Source organism: Dermacentor variabilis, chromosome 2 (assembly GCF_050947875.1).
Source record: "Dermacentor variabilis isolate Ectoservices chromosome 2, ASM5094787v1, whole genome shotgun sequence".
Lineage (NCBI taxonomy): Eukaryota > Metazoa > Arthropoda > Arachnida > Ixodida > Ixodidae > Dermacentor > Dermacentor variabilis.
Window position 1 is genome coordinate 37878425 of NC_134569.1, and position 26330 is coordinate 37904754.

Below are 26330 nucleotides of genomic sequence, written 5' to 3' on the forward strand. Positions count from 1 at the left end.
ATTAGCTCTATGATTGTCGGTCTGGCGACAATTTTTTTAGAAGCTTCTGCAGCCTCTACGCTCCACCGCGTGTAATAAATATTTAAAATAATGCGCATTTCAAAAGTGACAGTAATTATAATACTAGACAACATAAATAACCAATGCTTCGTTGATGAAATACTTATTAATTAGGAGACTGTTGCCGCAAGTTTTACCTGTAGACGACACAAAAAAGATTTGGCAGGTAACAACATTGGTTTAGACGTGGCTGCTGATTTCGTTTTCGACCACCGAAAGTTTTGGTGCGTTTTTCAGCTGGCTATTGCTAAACCAAATTGCCTGTAAACTGAGCTTTCATATTAACTTGAGCTGAACGCATTAGCCCGAGTAAGTACTCTTTCAACAGAACGCGTTTCCGTCTGTGATAGAAGGTCGCGATCTTCTGTGGCAATCGAGCGAGCACCGTTGTCAGTGATCGCTTGCGCACTTATTCACGTCGGTGATATCTGTTATTTTGTTTTTGTTTATCTTGAGCACGTTGTGAGACGAATGAGTAATAATAAGCTACAATTTTGCATCTGCGTTACTGACTACAAGATTGACTTGATCGTGTACTAGTCGCCGTTCCGAAAGTGTTCTGCCAACTGCAAAGAGGGCCGTGACGCGCCAGATTCTACAGCTGCTGGAAAGCGGGCATTGAAAGCTCTCCATTATATTTGCAGTCACCATGATGGAAGAAGCGGCAGACGACGCTAACGGGGATTCTACATTCGAATTTGTGGCCGTCAAAGACACTGCGATGCACTCCGACACTGCTGAAGCAAAGTCGGGTATGGCCGCTGGCATTATGAACTTTTGCCGAGTCCTTCGTTTATTTTCTCTTGCGTGCGGAGACACTAATGAGTGCAACTTGACCTTTCTACATGTACAAAAACCGCGACATATGTGTTCACCGCTTTGCGGAAGCAACGCATGGTCCTTTGCTCCCATTTCTTCGCTGCTCTACACATTGAAATAAAAAAGAAGGCGTACGGTTGAACTCAACGCGTATGAATTTTCGTAGAATTCATTGCAACTTACGACTGCCTTACTCTTCTGTGTTCACGTTCTTGCAGCAAAAATTCAGCCTATAAGCATTTGTTCTTAAAGCGCAGCTCTAGCTGTTTCCATGACTATAGGCCTTGGTAACCTGACCTCTAAACCGTTTATACCCCTATTGCATGCTACTTCATTGTGAAGGCAAGTTTTGAGTATGGCTGTCTTGGTGCTCTGTAGATATCAGTCGCATATGTTGACGAACAGGAGATAGCAAGATGTAAAAGAACGGTGGATGCACATTTACATGAACGAATCCCTGCGTGCGTTTAACAAGCCACGTACGGTATCCCAAATGCAAAGAAACATATGTGAAAATAATTGCCCGAACTACAGTGTCCCGGATTTTGCATGCATGGATTCAGACAATTGAAGTGACTTGGCCCAATTCAAATAGAACAGGCATCATAAACAAGAAATACTTCTTATGTCATAAGATCTGGAGTACGTGATTTTACGATATGCATGCTGGCGTCTTCAGCATGCATATGCATGCAGTGGTGTCTTCAATTGCAGCCGCTTGAATTAATACTGTTGCTACAATTCTTTATTTCAGAATAAAATTAATAAGAAACTGTTCATTACCCTGAAGAAAACCTTATGCTTAGGTTGTGCCGCTGCATTATCTCTAAGTGATAATTTGTTAAAAAGTAAAAGCAAGAAAAGATGACGGTGCAAACTGTATCACGGGCACCACTGTTCACATTTCATTTGACGCCAATAGCACATATGGTTTCGCTGAACTGTGTGATAATACTCGCCTCATACTGCATTATTTTACCTTCTGTTTCCTTTGATGTTTCTTTTCTTGCGTTCAAGTAAAAAAGAACCAGAAAGAAACAAAAATATTGCAGTTAAGGGAGGTATCATTACACAGTGCTCTCAAACTGGATGGGCTTGCCTGTCAGTGATGATGACTGGACGGCATGCACTATACCTTCAGTTATACTTCGGCCATGCACTCTGCTATTCACATTTCATTTGAAGCTGATAGTACATTATCTTAAACTAGGCTTTGTATGCGGTAAAAAATTTAGTTGCAGTTGGCCTATAAGGGTCATTGCAAACTTGGAAGTATTGCAGAGAAGACATAAAACAGCTCACCTTCACCATTACTTGAGAGCAGGCTGGTTGTTACTCTATTACTAATAAACTAGAAGTGCAAGAAAAACAACATTGACAACAGGACAGACACGTCACTGTCATGTCACTGTTGTCTCCTTTGCACTTAAAGTTTATTAGTCTTCAAAATATTCATCTGCAGTCACTGTGTTACTATCGACATCCTGTAACAATTGCTTTTAGTTCACAGAGTCTATTTGCGATGGTGATTCGGACAAAGCTTCACCACAAGTAAATGTTTTAGTCTCCTTCTTATTTGCAATGCTGCAATTTCTTTTAAGACTTCACCCCAGCACTGGCTCTTATGCTTACTGTCCATGTTCTAAAACAGCAAGGTGTGCTACAGTTGTTCATCCTTTTCTGTTCTGAGAAAATGACAAAGGCGGGCTAGAGGGGAGGATTATATTCTGGAGCTTTCTAGGTTTAAGGTGATGTGGTACTTTTAGGTATCTCATTCTCCTGTAACGCTGCAGACAGCTTACTGGAAACCAAGTTATAAGTACCTGAAGGGATCAGAAAATTAAGTGTGTACATTGTTTTGTGGAGTTGTTGCTCCACTTTCAGCACCTGCTATGTCTTACATGCATACATGTGCACGTATGACAAGATACATTTGATAATCGAAGTTAGACAAGGCTTTCAGAAGTGCATTATTTAACGCAGCAGAGCATGCTCATGTGTTGATCCTGTCAAGCCTATGCCAAAGAAATCATACTTCAATCGGCTATGGAAGGGTAGCTACTTGCAGTGCGACCATTGCCATGTTGCTTCTCTCTGCAACCCATAGGCACTTGCTGATTAAGTCATCACCACTGGATTTGTTGATGTATAGAATATTAGTACCTGAGTTTGTGCACTTATTGTACACCGCATAAATTATATGAGGACAAACATTATTTAGTAAAGATGCACGAAATACTGAACACTAAGAATGCAAGCTTCACCATAGAATGATATATATTGTGCATCATCAGTACATATGCCTTTATTTTAGTTTCACTGGTTCATATGTACTATATACCGTGTGTTCACTGGGAAACTAATTAAGCCAGGCATTTCATGTTGCATCTAGAGGAAGCATATACCTATGTTTGCTGTAGCTATGTAGCATTAAATTTATGTATTTTAAGCCACATAAAACATCAACTCTCATTTCTCAGGCGCCAGTGTTGTTATCGTTGATTGTTCCCAATAAAAACACACATACTAGTTTATGAAAGTGTGGGTACGCCATCTCCTGCAACAAGAACATATGAGAGGTTGAGTATCTAGTGTACTATGCCTTAAGCAGTTCGCAAACAATTTTTTTTGTTTCCAAACTGGAACTGAACAATGTTTCGCTGCTTGGAAAATCACCGCTCAATTATGAGTGGAATACAAATTTGCAAGCATGCTTGAAAAATATAATGAATGCTGGAATATAACACTTTCTGGTTACAGTTAACCCTGTTCTGTTGAAAGCTTTGTCTTAACATCTCGTTTCATTGTGTAAATAAACCAACATCTTCACAACAATATCTTATTGCATGTTCATCATAATTAAAACCATATAACTATACGGGCTCTATACCATCACTCCGAAGAACAGTTCAGATAGAGGAACAAAATCAAAAATTCAACAATTTCACAAACACTGCATAATTATACCACAAGTTTGCTTGTTGTACACTACTATTAAAACAGTGAAAGAACAGAGCCTTCAACACAACAACATACTGGCAAAACCAGCAACCACCCAGATGTTTGTCTACCAGCAGTTCTTTTCTAGCACATTTTGTACATATTAGAGAACTTCTGAAGCAGAAGAGTAATCAGAATTGTCTTATATAATGTATGCAACATATATAAAGTGTAAATCTGGAGCATTATTTTGGCATGTGTAATTATAGACACAGTGCCTGAAGGGGACATGCACTTTTTGCACGGCCCTGCCATCCAGATGACACTGCAGCAGGAAGCATGGAGAGGACACAGCAGATGGCGCCGTCAAGCCCCCCAGTGGTCACGACAGTGCCAACATCTTTCCAACCAGCAATGCCCCCACAGACACTGACCCAGAGCCAGGCACCTCTGCGGCCCTCACCATTCCAGCACACCCAGGTGACAAGTGCCTATTCCCCAGGTGGCATGCACCCGCCGCAGGGTGTGACCGCAGCAGCAGCTGCAGCAGTGGCAGCCCCAGCTTATGCATCTCAGTTTCCGCCACCCTTGCAGCCTGCCTATCAACCACCACAAATGGGAGCACAGCACCAATCTCAACCACCGCCACAACAGTAAGCTAGAGCTTGTGTGGTTCTACGCAGTCCAGCCCCCTACTAGGTCTGACTGTAGTCATTGGTCATACTGTGTCTGCACACTACTGTGATACTGCATTTTGTGGCTGATACTCATATACCCCTACATAGCAGGCAATGCTATGAAAGTTAAATACACATCTCTCACTGCTGCTTGTGTGCTGCATCTAAATGTAAAAGGTAGATTGTCATTGATAAAGTGCATGTGTATCCCTCCAAAGGTGTGTTCTCAGGGCAAACTTTAATCTTCTTTGTTGCGCCCGGAAGATTTTCACCATTTTCAAAGTTCACATGTTGGCAGGTATGCCAGTACCCTTGCTTTCATTGGCAAGGCTACTTCTTTCGGGTGCAGTTTGCCTGCTAACCATTGTGAAGATCAGAATAGTGACGACATGCCAGCATGTGTCGTCATCCCTTTCTGTCTGATTCAGCGCGTTCTGCTGGAAACCATTTGTGCTTGTGAAGATCTTTCTTGACTTGGCACCATACCACAAGTAATCAGGAAGATCGCCACTTGTGTACTCACATCAGTAGTCATCATATCCCCTTCTAATGGTGTGTGCACATTTGTGCACGCCAAGATAGTGCAACAAAAGCAAAAGCACTAATGAAAATATTTATATTTAAAGTGTGTCTTATGCACGTTGAAACATTTCTGATTGGACCTGTGCTGCAAGTTTGACTAATATACAGATGCTTTTTTTTTTTTAGCTGTGCCAAATTTTTTAGATTGCCTTTTGCAGATAGCACTATTCTAACCCTTGATATAAGTTACTCGATAGGGTGGCCATTACTTTTATGAGAAATCAAAATCTCCAATTGAATAATTAACTTAATTACACGAATTAACTTTTTAATCAATTACTTTATGCCACACATTTCAATCTACGAATTATAGCTGCTGAGTTGGCATGGCGTATCCACTTGAAATGAATTCTCTGGACAGCCCCAGTTCTGAGATATTAATTTTCAGAGTGTCCGACAAAATGCATTGGCATTCCAGTTACTTTTGTGCTTAAATACATAAAACGCGGTTTCTTAAGAAAGCAGTCTGTCTTAAAAAGCAAAGTCTGTAAGAAAGTTTTCCAAGCTACTGGTATCGTAAAAGAACATTGGAATTGCTTTTCTTCTTGAAACTCTTTCTTTCTCGTCCTACTGCTGTGCTCTATTGTTAGTCATTGCTTTTAAAAACAATATGGCAAGATCTGTCATCCTATTTTTTTCTTTCCTTCCCCTCTTTGTATCTTCCATAGTTGATGTTTTTGTCCCCTTCACTTCCTGAAGAGTAGGCAGCTATTGTGCCTCTTCATGTGGCACTTGCCAGCCTGCTCCTTCTTTCTTTTTTTATCATTGTCAGTTTGTATGTACACACATGTTTGCAAGCCAAATAATCGTAAACTCTAATAATAATCTTTCTTTTATTTATTTATTATTATTATTATTTTTTTACTGTTTGATCATTTGGACAATCTGTGTTCATGGAATCGGTTAGTGGCAGGACACCTTTCATCCACACTGTTGCATCCAAACTCTACTGAGGCCGAGTTTTTTCCTTCTTTGCCTTCTTGGGACGCCAATTCTGGCAGCACCCATCGTCACTTACAAAAAGAGAAGCATGTTTCATTAGGCCTAGCAGTGTCAAAACAAACGCTATCTCATTAAATAACAACAACACGCTCATAGTACTTTGTTTTTTACATCAGATGAGACGCAGCAAGGCTCGATTTTACCATTTGTTTCTTGCTGCCATGAAATTGACACATACTATTTTTCTAGTAGGAACTCTAGCACACTTCTTTCAGATAATAGAATGACACTCGATCAGCAAGTGTGTTTGCCGTTTGATAAACCTTTATAAAATATTTGAATTTGATACTAAGGTGTTCTAAATATTTCAGATCTTGCATCGTTGAGACGTCATGATGCAGAACAAAATTTTTTCTAAAAAATTTTCGTTATGGTGCATCCTTGTCTGAATCTACTGGAGTAATGTATTTTTTCTTATGTTTTGCATTGTCTGATGTTGCAAGAATGCAGCATTCTTCTCCACAGCTGCCTTTCTTGCTTATGGCTAATGCTTCAGCTGAACAATAGCAGCTTATGCGACCATTGCATGGCTTTGCCATTTAAATAATGCATGTGAAAACTTTTGTCACTTGTTAATTTGCTTTTATATGAATTATTAATGCATGCTTTGATAAATGAGTTATGCAAGTTTTTAGTTGCCTCACTGGAACACTTCATACATTGTTGTCTGAATGGCGTGTTCCAGTATATATGACTAGTACATTTTCTGCTGTGCTGCTCCACCTCATGGCTGGCTAACACCACAGCATGTGCGCTGATGTTCTGCTTGTTTTTATTGACTAGCACTGTTAGCATGCCTGCATCTTGTTTCAGGTATTACACAAGTCAACCTAACTACTTCTACCCTGCAAAATCGTAAGTGCTTATTCTGCCATGACGATAACAACTATCATGAAATTTTATTTCTTTGGGCCTGTACAGAGGGTGCACTTCAATGCCTCAACGGCGTTGCAGCAACATTTCAGCTCCTAACGTTCAGCTAACATGCGGTGCAGTCCACGAGTAAAGGGAAAACCCTAATGTGTGGCTCTCATTTTGCTGGCGCTCTGGCTGCAAGTACCGGCAGAATCTATGTCAATGCACTGCACAGCTGTGTAGGGATGTGCCAGTGTTACCAGCCACAGGTCATCTGCTGCAAAGCTGAGCAATTGTACAGTGCTCACGGAATTAGACACGACAGGAAAACTTTAAGTAGAACACTCCATATGTGCAATTACTTGAGAGTACCGTGTCACATCACTATGAATCTGGTCACTAATGGTGATGTGGATTTTGATTTAAGTTCACGAGCCAAGCTTAGGTCAATGTTGCAGAAACTGCAGACTGTTGAAACGAAAGTATGTATTTTAGTTAGCCCTAAATTCATTCATTTCATTCCACGAACACTCTACACTTGCCAGAGGGAAAGAACTTGCATGTGCTTTATGCTGATGTGTTTTCTTTAACAGTGGACTGCACTGTGCGCTTAACCTGCTATCTGTGCTCCTGCTACACATTTTCGGATGAGCTAGGATCATCGGCCTACATGAAGATGAAATAAAGAATTGTACTAAAGAAGAACAGAGTATGCTCTAGCGGCCTAGTGTCAATAACGCCACTGAAGGATAGCACTTCCGTGATTTCATTGCATATCTTTTCCAAGCATGTACACACACTGAACAGCACAAATTTTTTGTCCTAGCTGCTGTCGCAGAACTGCTGCATTTGTTCCAGACTGCCACAAAGGCCAAATCTTGCTATCATCATCATCATCATCATCATCATCATCAGCCTAGTTACGCCCACTGCAGGGCAAAGGCCTCTCCCATACTTACATGCTGCTAAAAAAGCCTCCTTTTGGTGATAATTTAAAGGTTAAATTAAACTAGATACAGATGATTGTGTTTTATACTCAGATGTTGATAGCAACTATGACCATTTGCTGTTAAATCAAGCTTTGCAGAACGTTACCTTGAGGTGCAAAAAATGGCAAATTTTGATCAATCATGACAGAACAGTGTTTGAAAGTAACTCAGCAGATAGAACCACTGTACTTTCAATATGGCATCCAAAATGTGGTACTATCTGAAGTACTAATTACAAATACTTAGGTTTTTCGATCTTGAGTGATTTTAGTTGAAATAGGCATATTAATTATGTTGTCGCAAATGCTAACCACGAGATTTTTTTTTTGAAGTGAGCTCTTAAGTTATAGGTTCCTTCTGTCCAACTTTTGGCTTACAAATCTATTCTACAGCCAATTTTGGACTATGCCGTAATAATTGGGGCCCTTTCACCAAAAGTAACACTAATGAGCTAGAAAAAGTACAAAGAATAGCTGTGTGATTTGTCTTTAATAATTTCTCCAGGGCATCAGTGACAGATTTGTTAAAGAATGCCAATCTTCAGCCTTTAGAAAAAAGAAATTGCTGCTCCAGACAAAAGTTCTTGTATCAGTTAATCAATAGATGTTTTAAATTTGTTATAACTAAAATATTTTCGTTCTCTACAGGATAGCCATAGGACAGAGGCATAACTTAACAATCACTTCATTCCGCACATGCAACAGTACATTCAAGTACTCTTTTTCCACATACAATAGTAGACTGGAATTGGCTTAGCAGTAATACAGTGACAGCACAATCATTATTGGCTTTTCTTCCTATCTAGAAGCCTGTAATTAAATTTCTTTTAATGAACTGTCTTTTTATGAATATTCGGTACTCTGAAATCGTCAGTACTAAACCAAGTTTGTAAACTATATATTCCTCTATTGTGTCTTTAGTTTTCATGTACCGAGTTACTGTACTGCAGTCTTGAAGGACTGTAGCATATACTGTATTTATTGTATACTATAGTTACGCAGCCATATGCTATTGTTATTGTATTGCTTACTACGATTAATGTATGGTAATTTTCTCTCTCAGTGGTGTGAAGAATTTGCTGTGCATGTGCATATCACAATGTTGTAGCGGGATATGTAACCATTCTGCGTTTCTTGTTGTTAGCGTGAGCCCTATTTGTTTTTGTAGCATGCTTGCCATTGATGTATGACTTTGTTGTACCGCCCTGCTAAAATCAGCTTTGGTGATTGCAGTATCTATAAATAAGATGAACAATGAATAAATTAATTGTGACAGGTCACCTTCAAAGGCTCCTATTGGAGGTGTGGTGGCCAATGATTACGAAAATGAAAGCAGTTTGCACTTCTTCTTTGTAGCCTATATGTGGTGGCACGTTAGTGCTTCCTGTTATGAACCTTCCTCTTTATGGCGAGTCACGAAAACAAATAATGTGAGTTGCATTGTCCTTGGCCTTGTAAGTGTGGCAGTTCCACCAAGCCAAGAATTGCTCAAAACAACAAAGGTCACCCGCAAGCAACTACAGCAGTGACCAGAAGTGAACGTAAAACAGGAGTGAAACTAGGGTGAATCTGATGTACCTGGAAGAAAGGCAAATGAAGAGAATCTCTGGGATGAAGTCAAATCAGCAAAAAGATGCTGAAAAAGGGATGAAGGCAAAATGTTCCTCCAACATCCGGAACGGTAACATACTGCTGAAGGAGGGCTACAAAAGGATCTTCGAAGATATTGTAAGCCTGCAGTTTCTGTGGCTTAGTAACAGTAGTAACAGCGTAAAGTAGTAACAAACATACCATAATGTGACACTCATTTTGCCTACCTTGAGCAATCTTCACGGATGAACAGGAAGACATATAGAGATTATAGAGATAACATTTAAAATGGAAAGAGTCAGAACTCTGAATTACATCTAACTGGTGTAATGAAATGACAGAGGTGGATTAAATGAAAGCTAGGGGAAGACAGAGCTTGTACAGAAGCTATATGAGAGTGAGTCAGAGCTCTGAAAATGCTGGAGTGAAGATGGAGTTCTTGCAAAAGCAGTGAGAGGTGCAGAAAGTGAACACGATTTCTTCAAGTTAACGACATATCATTGTAAATGACTCAAGGCTGCAAAGGGTTTGGCCCTGCCATTCTTTTTCTGTTTTTAACTCTTTATGTCAATTTGCATTTGTCTGCACAAAGTTGTCCTGATGTCCATGCTAGCTTCTCATATGATACATTTATGGTTCTTTATTGAGTGCTGTTAAACCGCTGTTTTCTTTCAAAATAACTATCACCACTTTCTTTAGTAAATCAAACTCTGAGCAAGGTCGCTTGGCTAGCTCTTTTGCAACTTCCCGCTGTCTCATTTGAGATTAGTGCATTTGCTGGGTTCATGCAACAGTTGGTTTTCTTAGTGCAGCCTGGATTAGTCATGCGGTTCATGTTGCTAGGGTATATCGTGACATGCCAGCATCTTGAAACGTTCCATTGTAGTACTGCATATGATGAGGCTTTTGTGAAGCAGCAGACTGTGATGTAAAGTTATGCTCTTTAAAGTAAAAAGGAGAGCTAACCTGTGTGTGTAAGTGGTCAAGAATCTGAGAGAGAGAGAAAAAGAGGGGAAAGTGAGGGGGGACCTTATTATAATGGCTAATGGTCTCAGTCCTTTCATGGGCTATCTTGTATGGTCACAGTGGCCATACAAGATAGGCCATGGGCCACATTAGCCCCTTTGATGTAATTGATGTCTGTTGAGAAATGACCACATTGGTTTGGTGGAGGCTAGATGGTCCGCTAGATCCGGGGCAAGAGTATGAAAGTGGGACATAGTGTGGAAGTGGGACATAAGAATGGGTGAGCACTGGCGTGATAAAAGGCTATGTGGGCTGTCTCAATAGGAATGAGAAGTGTTGGGGTACTGCCCACACACCTGGCATATTTGGCAATCTGATTGTCATCCTACATGGTGTTATGCAGCATCATTTACAAGTATGTCTGTGCATGGTAAATGTGTAATGTATGCATGAACATAGGAATGAGGACAGTAATGCCTTGCCTTAAAGTGAATGAAAAAGAAATGTCTTAGTGGCATTTCTCTGGAAGCTTTCTATAGATATGAGATGTAGTGTGAAATACGAGAACTCTGTGCTGGGGCCGTTTCTTTGTGTTTGCAGTGGTTCGGGTGATCAGTCCTTCTCAGTCTCCCTGCCTACAGACTACGACCAGAACCTTCCGCAGTCGTCATCTGGCACTGCTGGCGTCTGGGGCTGGTTTAAGGGCAACGATTTCCTGAACAAGGTGGCAGAGAAAGCTAAGGTAGGTTGTTTGGGGTTTAACTTGTTTGAAGTGTAAACTATATGCGCTTTCTTGGTTGGTTGTATGTGCACTTATAACATGTGTCAGGCTTCATTACACCAACATTACAACACAAGTTTGCTGAATTATGAACTAGTACGACTTAGCGTCATTATTGCTGCTTTTCCTGTGGAGGCAGTTTTCTTCAGCTCTTCCACAGACTTCTGCTACGTCATTACTGAACATGGCTTAACACAGGACAGCACACATACGTGGCTCTTTTTTTTTTAATTTACAGAATTTTAAAAAATTGCCTGTGGTATAAAGCACATTGCTACTTCTTGAGCTAGATTACTAAGGTTACTCTCACAGGCAGACATTTTATGCACAAGAAATTAAAATACATACTTGACTGTTTGCAAAGCTTTACTACTTAAATTGTAAACTATAATTAGTTAAGGTTAGTTTTATAAATTAGCTAAAAAAAGCTACATTTTGTAGCTTTTTGTCTGGGGTCCATTCTATAATTGACTGGGACGGATAAAGCCCTCCCTCAAGAATTTATTTATTGTAGCCGGCGACTTCAAAAGTCATGTCCACTTGGAACGAATTCTGAAGATGACACAAATTTCTAAGTATGTGTTCCCAAAGTTCATGACGAAAAGCATTGGTGTTCCAGTAATTTTCAGACTTCGGTGTATAAAATGATGTTTTGTTAATTAAGTAAGTGGAACAACAGTGCATTTTTACCACAAGTTTGACATCCCTTATCTCAAAACTGGTGCTAGTTTCAATATTCGTTCCAAGTGGGTGTGCCTTGTGAAATCACTGGCTTCAATTCGTAACTTTGTGATATGTGTGCCAAAGTAGTCAGTTGAAAGGTTTGTTAGCGAAATTTAGTTAATTAGTCAATGATGCACTTTAATTTCCAGTGTAAGCAACGTTCATCTCTGAAAGTGATGCAGCTCAATGAGTATATTTGTGTTGTGTAGCTCAGGAGATCTTTAAAACTTCTGTTAATGATGAAAGACAAGAAATAGAGGTGAGTAGAATTGGTGAATGCATACAGCCATCTATATTACCACTGCAGCCGTGCTCGTCACCAGCTCTGTTCTCTATGGGATTATGCAACGAGACAAATACTACTTACTAAGTATTCTTACCACGGCAAATATATGCTGCCAAGCACATCATTCCTTTAATACACTGAATGAATTTCTTTAACTCTTCCTCTCGTTGTAAAGCAACTACCTTTTCTTGGCTGTTACCCCCTTTTCATACACTGACCTTTTCCGCTAAGGACACTTGCTCACGCACAACTGAGTTGTGGGGTGCATTCATCGCCAAACTGAAATTAGCTCTTGGCGACACATGTGTTGTTTTGCGAGACCTTTATGGCATCTGAAAGTTTAGATGCTGTCATTGGTTGTATTTGCCATCTGGGCCAGTGATTCTAGGCTGCATTTGTTGCCGAAATCTGCTGCGTGTCTCTTGTCGAGATGCACTAAAATGTACTTTTCTTTTATGGTTAATACACAGTTCACTACCATATAATTGTAAACACATTTATGACTACTTTCACTGTTTTTATGGCACCCAGTAGCTGCAGCTTCTATGGTAGCATAGTTTGGTTCAGGAATCTTAGTCCTAGAAATATTTCTCGGTATCTGTGTAGGAAAACATATGTTGAGAAAAGACATTGCATATGCAGAGCTAACAGCTTCTAACTGCACAAAGTAATATGCTTTGTTTTGGCAGGACGTGCCTTTTACTGCTGGTTTCTTGCATAGTAGGCCATAAGTGCCCTACAGAAATGCGCATAATGCAGCTTCTGTCACCTATACATTGTATTTTAGCATACTTCCTCTCATCTAAGCTGTACATACTGTACTATTGTGGTAGTGTTAAATAGCCAGTTTTGCAATTCCCGGCACATCATATGCTATTTTATGTTCTCGATATAAAGTCTGTTTGAAGTGCTTGACTTTATGGTCGGAGACCAAAATATGAGTAGAAAGGCCTTTCTGTTGTTTATTACTGTCTGTCTGTCTGTCTGTCTGTCTATGTGCCATAATATATATCATATACTGGCTATTACAGGGATTTGGAAACACATAGTGACTAAGCAGAACAAGAATCATATGATTTTGAATGTACAGTGCTGAATGGAAGGCGTTATTAAATTGTTGAGTCAAGATTGGTAATAATTTGCATATAGAACAAGACAAGATGTTTTTGATCTTACTTACATGTGTATGTCTTACATTCCATAATGCTTAGTGAAACTGGCTTTTGATTTTTTGTGATGTTGTGTACATGCAAGTTCTGAAACTCTGTTGTGCTGGGAATGTTATACTATCACAGGATAAAAAAGCACCTAGGTTTAAGTTTATAAATTGGAACATTTGTTTGTTTCAGAACTCGGTTGACTCCATGATAACAACCTTGGACCCAGGAATGAAAGAATTCATTTGTGAGTGCCAGCTTTGAATGCACCTTGTGAGCTTTTGTGTATACATGTATTTCTTGCAGGATATTGCTAATAGCTAAATAAGAAGTGAGATTATGTGGTAGTTAATCTTGATAAAAAATTTGCTGCTTTTTCACGAACTTCAGGAACAGGATGGGATGACACCAAGACTTCAATGCACTATGTGTAGCTGTGGTTTGTTTCTGCATCCATGTCCACAAACTTCGTAAAATGCAGTGTTTTCCCTTTCAGCATGTCTTGCAGTCTCACATTGGCATGTTTAAATTGGTAAATGGAGGCCAGCTGTTGAGGGGAGAGACCTCCTGGCACATGAAAGCAATGTTCTTGTTGTAGCAATGAAAGGTGTCATGGGATGTCACGAGAACTTTATCACCTGTGTGGAGACATATACTCTAAGCAAAAAATTTGGGCAGTGTTAAACTGCAAAAAGAATGTACCGAGAACAAACTATCAAAGCTTTTGCAGGAAAAAAAATTCGTAAAATGAATATGCATTGCTTAGGCTTCTTACGTTATTCAAAGAAGCGTGCTAAATCTTCTATTGCATTTTTGTGCTGTAACCCAGACCCTGCAGAATTTCAACCATGTGACTTTGCTGTGTTTCCTTCTTGACCTTTTATCTTCAACAACAGATTCTGGTGGAGACATTGACATCCTTGTTGCCTCGCATGATGAGATCCGCATCATTGGTCCTGTCCGCGAGGCGTTTCAGAAGATTTTTGGAAGAGCTACAGTTACAGGTGTTACCATGCCTCCATCTAACATGGCACCCCAGCCCATTGGATTTGCGGCTGGTCTGCAAGCAGCCGAGGACAGGATCACATCACTCCAACAAACAGGCCGTGTGTCTGCTGCCCAGCCCATCTTAGCTGTGGAAAGCTTCATTGTGGAGCTTACGTCAGATAGGTATGTGTGTAGTATACTGACATCATGATCTGTTATGAACACAGCTAACTTTCATTGGCCATGATACTTTCATGGTATTAGCACGAGAAATAACTTACTGCATGTATGTTTGTCAAATGATATCCCTGTGTGTGTGTGCTGCAATTTTGCATTCATTTCTTTTGCCATCAATAATGGGAATGTAAGCAAGACTGCTTATTTGCGTGCAGAGATATGCAGACTCTTATGAATTTATTAGCATATTTAAGAGTGTAGAGACACAAAATTAGTTTTTACGTTTTTGTGCTTAGAATGGCGAATGAGTCATAGGTGACCACTGAATGTAACACATGCTATGTTTCTTACTGTACTTTAGGCTTCTTCTCCCAAGTGGTCTTGACTTCCAGATTCTAAGTGCTTAACATCAGTGAATAAGTACGATTATTGACTTTGGCTTCAATCAGCATTGGTTTCGGTTTTTATAAGTTAAGCACTCAGCTTATGCCACAAATGTTGAAAAGTGTATATATAAAGGTCTGGTCTTGCTAAAGCTGAATTAGCATGATGGGCAGAATTGGTGTCTTACTTCATGACCAGGGCACCATATAACTCAGTGACATCATATTGTGCTGCACCTAACTATGACAAAGAATGGATACTAGTGGCACAGTTTGGTGCCTCTGAGTCGTGCGGCACGTGGTCCTATGGAGTGAGACTGATGATTTGGTTCTTTGTGTGAATCACCTTAACAGTATCATAAGAAGCCGACAAACAAAGGCACCGAGGACAGCATAGGGGAAATTACAAGTACTTATTAATTGAAATAAAGAAATGATACAGTCTTGGAAATGAACGTGGATGAAAAAACAACTGGCTGCAGGTGGGGCATGAGCCCATGTCTCCGCATTATGCATGCAATGCTCTTACCAATTCAGCTATTGTGGCACTGTTTTCCCATCCACTTTCTGGGCTATTTATGTTTATGTGCTAGAACTAAACCTTGGAGCGTTAACCCGCGCCAGACCTCACGACCTTGACAGCAGATGTAGAACATCCTTTTTTGTCGCAGGCGTCACGTGTACGTGATCTTTCTAGGTGAAGACAACTGGTTAATAAACCCACACATGCTACCTGAAGGCACCAGTGCTGCCGCATGCGAGGCTGGTTAGCACTCTCAGGTTTATTTCCAGTATATAAACATAAATACAGTGGAACCCTCGTTATATGTCCCCCGGTTTTGCGATGACCCGGGTTTTACGACAGATTAGCGCAATCCCGGCGAAGTCCCCATAGAAGCAATGCATTAAAAAACCCGTTATCTGACGAAATTTTACGCCTGACCTGAGTTATACGACGACCCTCGCGAAGCGCGGGATGGAATGGTGGAGGAAAGAAATCTTTCCTCGCTCCATCTCTCCGCATGTGGAGTGCTTCACACCGCTTGACCGGTTCGCTCCAGCGCAGTTTTCTTTCCTGATGATGATAGTGATCTAAAGAAAGGAAAGACACTTGATTCTGCAACCCGTGAGCGAGCACAGCGAAGCGTCACCTTGTCTCACTGTTCGTTTCTCTCTCCCCCACCAGCAGCCACCTGTGACGCTCGCTGTGCTGAAATAGTGCCTTTTCTTCTCCACAATCACTTTCTCCCTCTCTTCTTAATGGCGTTGCCTCTCGTTGTGTTTGGGAAGCGCATAGAATTTCATATTAGTATAACTAGAGAGAAATCTGGCACTGCGATCGTTCAACCATCATAGGAATGATGGGAACTGCAGGCTGCGGATTGGCATTCTGTTGACTGGTGAACTAGTCTACAAGTATTTTTTAACAGTTTTGGTTTCGCTCCAAGTGCAGTTGCTATAACCTGCAGTGGGAAAGTGCAACACAAAGCTCTCTGCCTTTGTTCTGTTGCTCGAGGTGGCGATAGCATGCTGGGCCAGCGGCTGGGACGATGTTTGTGTCACGGTATGGTATCGAAGCCCTGACGAGAAAGCGACGGCATCGTAAACGTTGAAAGAACATGTTTTGACCGTTTGGACCTTGGTTTGTTAAGTGTGTTAGGTTGGCACTGTAGCATTACATGCTTTATGAAACTTTCAGAATAGGAAAAAGAAGGCCCTACCGATACAAGACATAGGCAGTTTTACTTCTAGTAGCTTGACAATCAAATTCTATTGAGGGCTTCATTATGCATTGCTCGTTTATGTGCTCATTGATATTCGTGTTTTAGGAATTTGAGAATACAAACTTACTTGTGGTAGGTAAGGTTGCTGCTTCCTGTCTGTAGTCTAGTGTTGCAAAATGGGTAAGTGCAAAGCCACGCCATAATGCTTCGGAAGCGGTATGTCAATATAAAATATAATGAAGTATGCTCATAGGAGGCCACAAGCGTCCCAGCTAGCACTGCAGCAGATGTGCTTAAAAGTACTTGAAGACTTTCAGCAATCATGACAGCCGATGCAGCCTTTCTAAAGAGCGAAAGAGTTCGCAAGTGCCTGTCATCTACGAGAAAAGTCTCGCGTTTGCAGCGAGCAGGCATCATAGCAGACGACACTTGTAGCAGTCCTCTCCAGGGCGCAACACTTTCTCACAATACAACATTTTTATTTCCTTAGATACTTGATGAGTATTTTTACCTAAGTACATGCACGGTTCTTATTTCTGTTGTAAAAATAAATAACTAATTATTCTCTGGCATTAAATCGGGAACAGAACTGCACAAGAATGCATACTTTGGTGTGCCCTGGTGATAAACCATAGTAAACCGTGCTTCAATCTCAAAGTCATGCAAAGGTTATGTAACGTGTTGTACATTACATAAGATGCTGCAGAAATAAAATTTACACGATAATATTTGAGTATAGCTTCGTTTACTGCGCCGCAAGCAAACGCCACTAGTCTAAAGATCGAAACCAATCCGAAGCCTGTACTTGCCATCATTCCCATGTAGGTTGAGGCAACACTCATGAGAGCCTTCGTAGACACTAGCGACACATTTCCTTCTAGGGTATTTATTTACAAACTCTATGGTGAAACATTTCTCTCCCCCCACCAGCAGCTGCCCGCGACACCCGCTGTGCTGAAATAGCGCCTTTTGTTCTCCACAATCACTTTCTCCTTCTCTTCTTGGCGCCATCGCCTCTTGTCGCGTTGGGGAAGTGTTTCTCTTTTTCCAGTTTCCCAGCAGCGGATCGCCAACAAGGTAGCACGGAGAGGCCTAGGTTTATTGCTCATGTTCTTCGTCGCAATCCTAACGACCAGCATTCAGCGGAGGTTTTGAGTTGTGTGGAGCAACGCGATGACAATGTCCCGAAAGCGGACGGTTCTGTAGCTCAGCGATAAGCTGAATATTATTGAGGAAGCGGAAAAGCGGCATGGAGCCATGAAAGCCAGCATTGCCCGGGACCTTAAGATACCTGAATCTTTGCTTAAGACGATCCTGGCAAACAAAGCAGTGATATTGCAGAATGCCAACAAGTCCGAACTCAAGCAGAAAGTGGCAAAAGAAGAACAGCATGAGAAGTTAGAAAAAGTTCTCGTCAAGTGGCTGCATCAAGCACAGAGCTTTGCGATCAACGTTGATGGCGCCAAGGCGGACCTTGTGGCATTGCGTCTGGGCATCGATGACTTTCAGGCATTGAACAGGCGGCTGGATCGCTTTAAAAAACGAAACTGGACTGTGTACAGCCGCTCCTGCAAAGAAAGCACTTCCGTGGACATTTCGACGGTGAACGAGTGGATGAAGTCGCTGCCGGAGATGATTGCTGCATACAAGCCCTGCGATGTTTTCAACGCCGATGAGAGCGGTATTTTTACCGTATGTAGTCTGAGCAAACCCTTGCGTTTAAAGGTGACAGCTGTCATGGTGGCAAGCATAGTAAAGAGCGTGTGACGGCACTATTCTGTGGTAACGAGGATGGTTCCGAGAGGCTGCCCGTGCTCGTTGTTGGAAAGTTAGCAAAGCCACGGTGCTTTAAGAACTTGAAGACGCTGCCGTTCAGCTACAACTTCAACAAAATGGCTAGGATGACGTCTTCACTCCTCAGCAATTTTTCTGCAGCAGCTCGATAACAAAATGGGTGCTAAGGCGAGGAAAATATTGCTTATCGTGGGACAACGCACTGTGCCACCCACCCCATATGTCCAGCCTGAGGAACATAAAGGTTGTTTTTTTTCCGCCCAACTGCACAAGCTGGCTGCAGCTGCTGGATGCCGGCATCATTAAGTGCGCCAAGCAAGGGTACCGAGAGCGGTTAGTGCAGTGTCAGCTGGTGGCTATGGAGCGCATCTGACACTGCATTGAGAGTAGCGCCTTGTCCTGTTGTCTTTCTTGTGTCTGTTGTTTTGCGCTAAACAAAGTATTCATGGATTCGCACCAACCAGCCCGCCAACGTATTGTGCTGAGCGCAGCGAATCAGAAAAAAAGATCACTGTGCTCGATGCCATGCATTTTACTGCCAGTTCATGGAACGCACTGTCGCGAAGCATAATCGCTGACTCGTTCAAGCACTGTGGCTTTAAGCGAGAGGCTGCCTCCTCTGCTGGGGACGCAACAATCTCGATGCCACTCGAGGCCAATGCAGGCTTCGTCGACAATAATTTCGAGGGTTTAAACCTCACCATGACCTTCGCTGAGTACGTGGAGGCCGACGACAACATTGCAATCTGTGACAAGGTGTTGCTGGATGACGCCTTGTCTAGTGCTTTGCCTAGTGCCGACACCGCTGCGACATCGGACAACGACGACACCACAGATGCCAAGCCTGTGCCTACCCCGTTCACCGAGGTGCTATTGCACATAGACGTCATATGGAAGTTCATCTGTTTACGCGACGCCGCAGAGGACCTTCTTTTGGATGTTGCCAACTCGAGTGAAAGTTCTTGGTTCACGGATCAAACAAGGTCCAAAAGAAACTTACCAACTTTTTTTTAAAGTTCGCACCAGCTGGCGGGAATCACGGCAATGGGCAGTGGAGTGCCGTAAAGGTTCGTTTGAATAAAGCATGATTAGTACCTGTACTGCAGCAATAATTCTTATCGCATTTACTTTATGGTAATTTGGGTTTCCAAACCCTGCAGAGTATGTTAGTAGTTTACATTGAAGTTTCTCGTGAATCCGTTGTGCGAAATAAGTAGTATTTTTGTAGGCATAATTTATGTTCGGATTTTACGACGCTCACATTTTACAACACTTTTTCATGGTCCCGAGAAAGTCGTATAATCGAGGTTCCACTGTACCCCAGAAAGTGGATGGGAAGGCGGCACTGCAGTAGCCCAGTTAGTAAGAGCATTGCGCTTGTAATGCGAAGACGTGGGTTCGTGCCCCACCTGCAGCCAGTTGTTTTTTCATATGCTTTCATTTTCATTAATTTATAATTTCCTTAAGAGGAAACTTTAGCTCGGGCCCAACTCCAACGTGGCCTATTCAAATACATGTAAAACGCAAAAACGTTTTTCTGAGATAACCCCTGGACCAATTTTCATTAAATTTGTTGCATTTGAGAGAGAAAGTTAAATTCTAGTGACTGTTGGAAGCGGAATTTAGATTTCGGGCCTGAATTTTGTTAGAACGATTTTCCAATATTAGACAGTTTGAAAAAAGTAGAAGCACGAAGTTTACAAATTCATTGCTCTGCATCAAGAACAGATATGGCGGTTCTGTAAATGGCATCCATTAGATCATTCAAAGCGGACAAATTCTATATGTCATTTTACATGTTACGTGAATTTGTTACGTTGTTTACAAGGGTTCTGCAAAAACTGTATTTCCATATTACTACATTTTTTGATATTCATATACAACATATCAATTTTGTCCGCTTTAGATGTACTATTAGATTCAATTCACAGAATCATATTATCATTTTTCGTTGTTGAGTTGAAGAGTTGTGAACTTCATAGTTTCGTTTCTTAAAAATTTTCGATTTTTGCCAATTTTTAATAAAAAATTGACGTCCTAAGTCAAAAATCCTTGGTTTCCTTTCTTCTCGTTCGCCTTAAAAGTGTGTATTGTGGGCATCTCACATGTGCCCTTGGGACGAAGGAATGACAACACAGTATTGCAGACAATCACGTGGGCATTACTGCCCCTTTTATACACCAATCTCTAGCCAGCCGAATTATTACCGATAGAACGTGCCAATGGGCATGCAACAAATCGAGCAAGTCCGACTTACCATGACTGGGTAGCGAGCGAATATGTTCGGCCGCATGCTACACACCAACGCCTAACCGTTTGCATGTACGGCCACGTGAACGGTGGCTTGTTTGAATGATAGTGTTTGTCCATTCCGGAGTTGTGCTCCGAAGCCTTTCACAGAATGGTCCTGTGAAACGTGGACTGGCACTCGTACGTAAAGTCCGCTCCGATTGCTGACCTCAAGCCCCAGAGGAAGCCTACTCCCTGTTGCGCCCGAGTAACCTCGCCGTTAGAAGCCGTTAGCAGTGCAACACTTGTACATGTGCTTGCTGCGGTAGAGCTATGGAAACGATGGAGCATGTTTTATTAGAATGTGAAGATATTTGCCCAGTGATCGATTTAGAAATCACTGGCCTCCCTGAAGCCCTTGGGTTGAGCGACAGCAGGGGGAAAGTAAACATGTCCGCAATAGAGATTAGTAAGAGGTGATTGAAAGATTGGTGGAAGAAAAGTAGGGAAGGGAAACTACAAACAGTGGAGGCGTACAAAAGCAAAGTTCATAATAGGAGGTCAGAAACTTTGGTTATGGGAATTCATCATGTCTTCTTTTCCTTTTTTGTTCTTTAAGATAGGTATGACATTAGGCAATAAAATAAGAGCTTTGTGGTGCAACCCACTGCCCCATTCCAAAGAGGACACTCATAACATACATCTATCCATCATGCCATCTCTCGTAATGTGCTGCAACTACACCGACCGCCGCTGGCACTTAGCTACGGGGGAAAGCCAGGTTACAGAGGACGCAAGAGCAATGCGGGGAAAACAATATCAGGGAATGCGTGCGAGTTGAGCATCCCCACAGTTTTATGCACAGGAGGAATCTCGAGTGAGAATGAGGTCCATTTTAGTTGGTTTCCTAGACTAGGGAGGCGACATGATGCTTTTCGGCAGACAGTGCTAATAAACTTTGTGTACACTAGGTACTCAACGTAGCTATACAATGATTTTCTGCCTGATGAGGCAATGCTCACTGGACCCAATGTGATTTAGAGGCCACAATAAAAGGCTCTGTCGAAGCAGTGCTTCAAACAGAAGCCAACACCTTTGCCTACACGCCACGAATTAATTGGGTACAAAGGCTCACCTCACATTGTTCTCTGCATACTGACTAGGAAAGTGAGAAATTAATTTGGTAACACAGGTTCTTTTTTTATATGGTTAACCTTTTTGGTGCAATGATTCTTTTAGGAATCATATAATGTTTTGCAAATATCCGACATGGAGAAAAACAATCAACGAAACTACTTTCAGAAATGTGGAACTTGTCAGCAGTATGAACGACATAGTTTGTTGACTTTGTGCCACAGGTTAATATGGCTGTCCCTGAATTTTCATAAATGTCTATGCATTGCATCATGCTGAGGTTAGGCTTCTATGCTTTATTTTGAAGCCTGCTGCCTAATGTATATAGCCTACCTTAGGTGGCACAAAATTTTCTTCAAATAATCTGTGGCCATTTATAAGACTAGTATTATGATTCTGAATTAAGATGCCAGACCAACAACATGCTGCTTACAACACATTCAGTTTTAGACAGTTCGTGACAAAAAACTTCGGATTAAATGCTGAAAACTCCAGTGGGACTTTTCTTCCTCCAGACTTTTGGCATGGCATTCAGATGCATGTAATATAAAATGTTAACTTTACTAAAAAAAAATTTGGACCAAAACGAGTTTAGTGACCAAGCTGACTTTCCACCACTGTTGAAAGTCTGTAGCTTGGTGTTATACATTTGGTATTGGGTTAATGAACAGAAAGCAATAATTTATGCATTTGTTGACTACTTCCACTAATGTTGTCATCGATGTCTAGGCAAGTTGTTTGACTGTCATCAAGGGTACATGGCAAGAAGGCATTTTATTGACAGAGGTTTTCCACTTGCTTTTGCCGTGGCAACCATAGCAACTGCAGCAAATACTATTACGTGTACCTGTACAACACGTCACATTGGTGGCAAATCTGCTTTTTTGATGCTCGCACCTAGTTGAGAGTTTTTGGAAAAAGGGAATGGGTAATTTACTAGGCAATCTCTTTCTGAACATGATGATTCTCTGTACTGATGTTTTGGTGAGTGTTTGTCACTGTGCCCCTTTTGTTTCCAAGAAATGCTGCTTTTATCTACATTGACTAATGTGTCTGCCTTTGCATCATTTGCAGCTGGTTTGACATGCATTGCCTCGTTCTAAAGGACGACCCAAGTGGACTGTTGCTGCATACTTTTGGCCAACCAACACCTGTACCTGCTGAGTTCATTGCTGAAATGCAAGACAGGACACCCGCTGACTACCCGCTTCGTTGGTGTGGCCTCGCTGTCACAGTTGGGGAAGTGGCAAGCCCTCGTCTGGTGGTGCCACAGTCTGAGTGGAGAGCAATGCTTGGTGGCATTCCCGATTCACAGTTGGTTAGTTCTGCCGCTTGTGCCCTGGCCTCCATGTACAGAAGGGCATTACGTCGGTGACCTTGAAGTTGGAACTTCTACCTGCTTGTTTAGTGTCGGCTTGTATAAAAGGTTGCCTTGCATCTGATTTGATGTCAGCTGTACTGGCAGATGTCACGTGACTGCTAATGCTTGCCTTGTGCAAGTCGAAACTTGGAATACAGTGGCTGTACATGTGTGGAGAATTTATAAGAAACCTGACAAGAAGGTGCCATCGTTAGGGCAAATCATACAATTTCGGTCAAAGCAAGAGGCAGTTGAGAGGAGCTTTGGCGACTGCCACCATGGTGAATTGTTTTTCCTGGCACACATGTATACTAGCTGCAAGCTACAATTTCATTGTGGTGTAATACAGCACTTTCTTATTTCTGTATTTGCGGACTTCATTTTGATTCCTAAAAGGAAGAAATTTGTGGCATGTCACAAATCAGGGTCATACTGATGTTTGTCGGTAACTTTAAAACGGCGTCAATATTGCGTATGCACATGAGCACACGATATTTAGAGCCCAGCTCTTAGGCGCCCATTCCTGCAGCGAACGTTGACTTCCCTCGTAACCGAACGAGCGAGCACAGTGCAAGATGAAAGCGAACGCAGAGTGCAGAGGGAGATGGATGAAGAGTGCACGATGAGGAAAGCGGAGGAGGAGGCTACAGTGAGAGCATGAGGCAGAAAGTGGAGGGGGAGAGTATTGCAAAAGAGTGAGCAGGAAAGCAGAGTGCCGCACGAGACTACGAGATGGCACCATAGTATTTATAATTTGATTGTATACGTGATGCAAATTGTTTAGTAATTTCTGGAAATCATGCGGGCACCAGCAATTAAACCGGAACCTTCGACGAGTCATGTATCAAAGCCAATGTGCTTGAGCTGCAGATAAGATTTTCGACGATCGTTGACTCTGCTCATCGCTATCATTGTGCTTGAGTGTTAGTATTTGTCTTGCAATGTTTTGCACCATTTGCAACATGCCACACAAGACAAATTGTCCGCAACAGCCCATATATCATGAAATGAAAACATGTATGAAGCTGCGCTCCAATATTGCATTAGGGAGTATCATAATTGTCGATAAATTTTTTTATTATAGAGGCATACCCAGTTGTCTTCATCGACTATATTAGTAAACCATTTTGACAGGGATGAGAATAAGAATAGCTTTGTGTTAGTAATTGCTAACATGCACATGATCATGGATACATAAGAGAATAGTAACATTATTTAAAGTGTTTTGTAGTTGTGACTTTCTCTACATTGAAGGCTTTCCTTTGAATTTTGCACACACTCCAGCAACATCATGTAATGTACATGGGTGGAGATGTTTCACTCAAAACAAAATCATTTTGCTCTTGTACATTGCCCAGTCTTGGTGGAAGCAGAATTGAAACAACATAGTACAGATCTCAGAACTGTTGAAAGCAACATACAAGTATGTTACTTTTAAGTGTTGCAATGTCTGAATGCTGTTTCCAGAGCTGTATAGCCTATTTTAGTAGACAGCACTTCCTCAAGGCCATAGCATAGTGGTACAGAATATAAGAAAGCAGTTCAGAATGTGTAAAGGGACACTAAAGGAGAACATTAAGTTGATCTAGGTCGATAGATTATTTGTCTAGAAGTCTGTCATCATTTTCTGTGTCACTATACCACTTTGTTGCATCAAAAATTGTCGACAAAGGTCCCACTATTTGCCCGTCAATTTGAACAGTGTGCGGTAGAATGGATGAGTTGACAAAACCTCCATGTTACCTCCCTCTATGCTGCACTCTGTGAATCAGCCAGTGCTGAAGCCACACAAGAGTTACCATAATTCACAACAGATAGCACCACCCCGATTTCCTGTTTTTCTAATTTTCTTGCTTACAGAAACTGTTCTTACTGCGAATGACAAATTTGTTATTGCAGAAGCCTAATCTTTCAATATTTAGTGCCCCTATACTACCAAGAACCAGCCCAGATGCATGCTGTTATTAATGGTTCTGTGCAATACAGTTAAACCTCAATATAACGAACTTCAGTATAACAAAATTCTCGACATAACAAAGTATTCAACTTTTCGTAACATTTTGTCCATGGAATGCCATGTATATAGAACCTCTATATAACGAAGTGTATTTGTATGCGAGTTCAATATAATAAAATTTCACTGCTGCCGCAAAGTAATGTAGAAAGAGTAGACAGTTTTAGTTGGGCGTCCGTAGCAGCTCTGTGTCCGCAGGAAACGCGCGGAGGTGGCAGTGCATTTGCACAGTAGGCAGGAGCACGCCCGGTCCCTTGCATGTGCCCGCAGCCTTTCAAAAGCTGCGTAGCGTCCGCTGCGGGCTGTGCGGTCTCTGTGGGACGTTCTCGTGTGTCCATGAGAGTGCATCTTTAGACATTGCTCCGGCCGAACACATGACTCTGGCTTGTGGTTTGACTTCGTGGCAGCTGATATTGGGTGCACAGTTTCAGAAGCTGGCATATGACGGTGCTGAGTAGCACACTAACGGCTTCTGCACGTACAAATCAGCAATTGCCTTCTCAACTTTTGCGTCCGGCCAACTATTGACGTTTCGTGCGCGTGTGCCTAACTACCTATGCATGACCTCACGCGCTGCGTACGTGGGTGGTTGCAGGTGTCCAACTAAAGCTGCCTACATATCATATTGACCGCAAAAAAGATGGGGACAGAGGGAGAGAACACATAAACAGCACGGGCGGTACCGCCCGTGCTGTTTATGTGTTCTCTCCCTCTGTCCCCGTCTTTTTTGTGGTCAATATGATATGCAGTAAATACCAACTAGGCCAAAGTGAAGTTCTTCTAAAGCTGCCTAATAAATGGAAACTTCCGCAGACGCAGATAGTCATATGATTGAATTATAGATGGCTGCTTGCAAATGCACCTCTCAAATCACGCACCACGTGACGAGAGCGACTGCCGTAGTGGAACCGCATCATGTTCCGTATAAAGTCCAAGTGTGACAAGATTCTATTTGGTCCCACGCACTGTGCACTTTAGGTGCGAGTGAAAGTGTGCCCACCTAACTTTCTGTTGCCCCCTGCTACGATTCCAAGGGAAGGGAAGCATAGCAGGGGGCGACAGAAAGTTAGGTGGGCAGATGAGATTAGGAAGTTTGGAGGGA

General features: G+C 41.8%; 1 protein-coding gene across 3 annotated transcripts; it reads left to right on the plus strand.

Annotated features, from left to right (window-relative positions):
* The first annotated feature begins 227 nt into the window (after nt 1-227).
* On the plus strand, nt 228-23581 carry LOC142571653 (protein PRRC1-like). Of its 3 annotated transcripts, none has more exons than XM_075680173.1 (8): nt 228-369; nt 705-812; nt 4139-4472; nt 6894-6935; nt 11080-11221; nt 13619-13673; nt 14323-14596; nt 22929-23581. In XM_075680173.1, the coding sequence occupies exons 2-8, from the start codon at nt 710-712 to the stop codon at nt 23227-23229; spliced, it is 1251 nt and encodes a 416-aa protein (XP_075536288.1). In that variant the 5' UTR covers nt 228-369; nt 705-709; the 3' UTR covers nt 23230-23581. The 3 variants fall into 3 exon arrangements, with proteins under 3 accessions (XP_075536288.1, XP_075536290.1, XP_075536289.1); XM_075680174.1 differs by having other exon boundaries at nt 248-284; XM_075680175.1 differs by lacking the exon at nt 6894-6935.
* The last annotated feature ends 2749 nt before the right edge of the window (nt 23582-26330 follow it).